The sequence below is a fragment of the Poecilia reticulata genome, chromosome 9 (genome assembly GCF_904066995.2).
Source record: "Poecilia reticulata chromosome 9, P_reticulata-male-v2, whole genome shotgun sequence".
Taxonomy (NCBI): Eukaryota; Metazoa; Chordata; class Actinopteri; order Cyprinodontiformes; family Poeciliidae; genus Poecilia; species Poecilia reticulata.
The window spans coordinates 34,119,241-34,122,105 of record NC_088838.1 but is presented as its reverse complement, the minus strand read 5'-3'; the positions used below and the strand labels follow the sequence as shown (position 1 = coordinate 34,122,105).

The 2,865-nt window shown below is 48.9% G+C and overlaps 1 protein-coding gene across 1 annotated transcript in view; it reads left to right on the top strand.

Moving 5' to 3' along the window:
- The window catches only part of sncaip (synuclein, alpha interacting protein), a 12,298-nt gene extending 10,809 nt beyond the window's left edge, over positions 1-1,489 (top strand). Inside the window, exon 12 of the mRNA XM_008419493.3 lies at positions 388-1,489. Coding sequence (XP_008417715.2) covers positions 388-1,330 — 943 coding nt within the window. The 3' untranslated portion in view covers positions 1,331-1,489. The remainder of the gene's footprint in view (positions 1-387) is intronic.
- The last annotated feature ends 1,376 nt before the right edge of the window (positions 1,490-2,865 follow it).

Genomic DNA, 2,865 nt, shown 5'->3' with positions numbered 1-2,865 from the left:
CACAGCAATTTTAAGAAAACTAGTTTTTTTTAATTAAAAGTTTTGGCACTAGGATGAGGTGAGTTTTTTTTTTATCGTATTGAAACTGGCTTATTTAAAACACTGAGATGGAAACGATTTGATCAACAACCAGATGTTACTACTGGAGGAAACCATGAAGAAGACGACAGGAAGTGGTTGGTGGATGATGAGATGATGATGATGATGGTGTGGCATGTTTTTAATGCCTTAAACTGATTTCCATTGTTATTTAATAGAAAAACAAAATTTTGTAGAAACTTGACAGTTTTGAACAGTTATAATGTGAAGAGTTCAGGACGTTCAGCTGGGAGCTGATTGGTCGATGTTGATGATGGTGTGTGATGTGTGTCCCTCCCTGGCCTCCAGTTCCCATCAGCCCCTGGTGGAGGCGTGTCCAGAGCTGCTGCTGACGGCCGAGGCGGCGCCTGGCGACGGACACTGGCTGGTCCGGCAGGGGGGCGTGGCTTCAGACTCGGTGCTGCGGCAGCTTCTGGGGAAAGATGGCGACGGCGTCAGAGAGAGGCTGCAGCCGGGGGCCGGCCAGGGCAGAGAGGGCCCCGGCGCCGCGGGGGCCCCCGGGGCCCACAGGACCGGCCTGCTGGAGAGGAGGGAGCTGAAACTGGCCAGACTCAAACAGATCATGCAGCGCTCTCTGAGCGAGTCCGACTCCGAGGGCTACCCGCCGGAGGAGGGGCGGAACCAGGCCGCGCTGCGACCCGATAGGCCGACCCACCTGCCAATCACAGAGGAGGAGCCGGCGTCCAACCACCTCCATCAGGTGATGAGGAAGCACCTCCCCTCCTCGTCCTCGACTGAGAGGAAGCTGGCCTTTTCTCTCAGCGGGTCAAAGTCTGTGGACAGCATCGGCTACACGCCGTCGCCCACGTCCAGCGACCCGGACGCCACGGAAACCAGAACCCCGGAAACCCCCGCCGCCGACGGCCAGAAGGTCGCCACCAGCCCCAAGAGCGCCCTGAAGTCGCCGTCGTCCCGCAGGAAGACCTCCCAGAATCTGAAGCTCCGGGTCACCTTCGACGAGCAGGTCCACAAGAGCTCGTCCAATCAGGAGCCAGAACCCAGCCGGGCGCCGCCGGGCAAGGACAGGACTGCAGCCGCCAGCTCAGAGGGCAAGAGGTCGTTTGGGACGTTCCGCTCCATCATGGAGACGCTGAGCGGGAACTCCAACCACAGCAACAACAACGGCAACGGCGGCGGCGGTCCGGTTAAACCGTCAGCCTATCAGAACTCACCTGGCAGGAAGTCCGTCGGGGGCGGAGCCAAAGGCAAGAGCCGAGTCAGCAACGTCTGACCGGCCTGAAGCAGACGAGGCACAGAACATGAGAACCAATCAGATCGTAAATATTTAGGTTTTCATGGAAACTGATCAACACATAAAAATAAAAAATAATAATTAATTTGAGAACAAAATGATTGTAGCTCATAATAAACGGATCATTTTCCTGTTAAATCATCCGACTTTAAAGGGATCCAGAACTAATAGGCAGATCTAACATGGAGGGAGCTAACACCCTTAGCTAAATCTGACAATGTTAGCTAGCACCATGAACTGGAGCTAATACCGTTAGCAGGAGCTAATACCGTTAGCTGGAGCTAAAACATTAGCAGGAGCTAATACCGTTAGCTGGAGCTAAAACATTAGCAGGAGCTAATACCGTTAGCTGGAGCTAAAACATTAGCAGGAGCTAATACCGTTAGCTGGAGCTAAAACATTAGCAGGAGCTAATACCGTTAGCTGGAGCTAAAACATTAGCAGGAGCTAATACCGTTAGCTGGAGCTAAAACATTAGCAGGAGCTAATACCGTTAGCTGGAGCTAAAACATTAGCAGGAGCTAATACCGTTAGCTGGAGCTAATACCGTTAGCAGTAGTCAAAGTGAAATCAAAACAAATTGTAAGTTAATGAATGGATGTTTAAAGTGACGATCATCTTTATTAGAACAAATTGTTCTAATTGATCAGAGAAATGTTCTGATCGCGTCGCTAACCGTAATCAGCCTGCGTCAGGAACCTGGTTTCTTGACGCAGGAAACCAGGTTCCTGACCTGGTTTCAGAACCTGATTAGAAACCAGGTTCTGGTTTCTAATCAGGAACCTGGTTAGCATTTCCAAGCAGCATCACAAACAGCAGCTTTCTTGTTGACATGTTCTTGAGTTTTTCACAATAACCTCTTCATTATGAAGCAGTTAATCCTGACGGGTCGGTCCCGACCCAATCCTCCAGAAACAGTTCTAGGTTTGTCCAAAGAATTTCATTTCTGATCCATCTGTCCAGACCGAACCGTCAGATTTTTGTTTTCAGCTCTGAGTGAAAGAACCCAGTTGGTTCTGAACCGGTTCTGAACATCTCAGGTTGTCAGAGGTCCAAATTCAGGGCTGATGGTCAGACTTCTGGTTCTGGATGACCAGAGGATCCAGATTTTTAGTCTGGATTTGGACCCCAAACCTTTCAGTGCCTTTTAAGCCAACAGGACTTCCAGGCGGCTGCTGATCCGGTTTCCTGGTTCTGGTCGGGATTCTGGATGAGGTGCTGCGTCTGCTTTCCTTCTCTTTTTCTACAGTGTTTTATTATAATCTTTAAATCAGTTTCTTCATGAAACAAATCGTTGTGGAGATCTGTAATGAAATCCTTTACGGCTGATTCTGACTCTCTGGGTTTCAGTCTGATCCGGTCTGCTGGTTCCCTCCTGCCTCTAAACTTTTTAATAATCTCCATTTAGACACTTTTAGTTTAAATGTTTGGATTTTACAGTAACTTCCAATCATTTCATTATTATAAAATAATTGGAAGTTACTGTTACTGAAGTTATTATTATACAGGAGGAA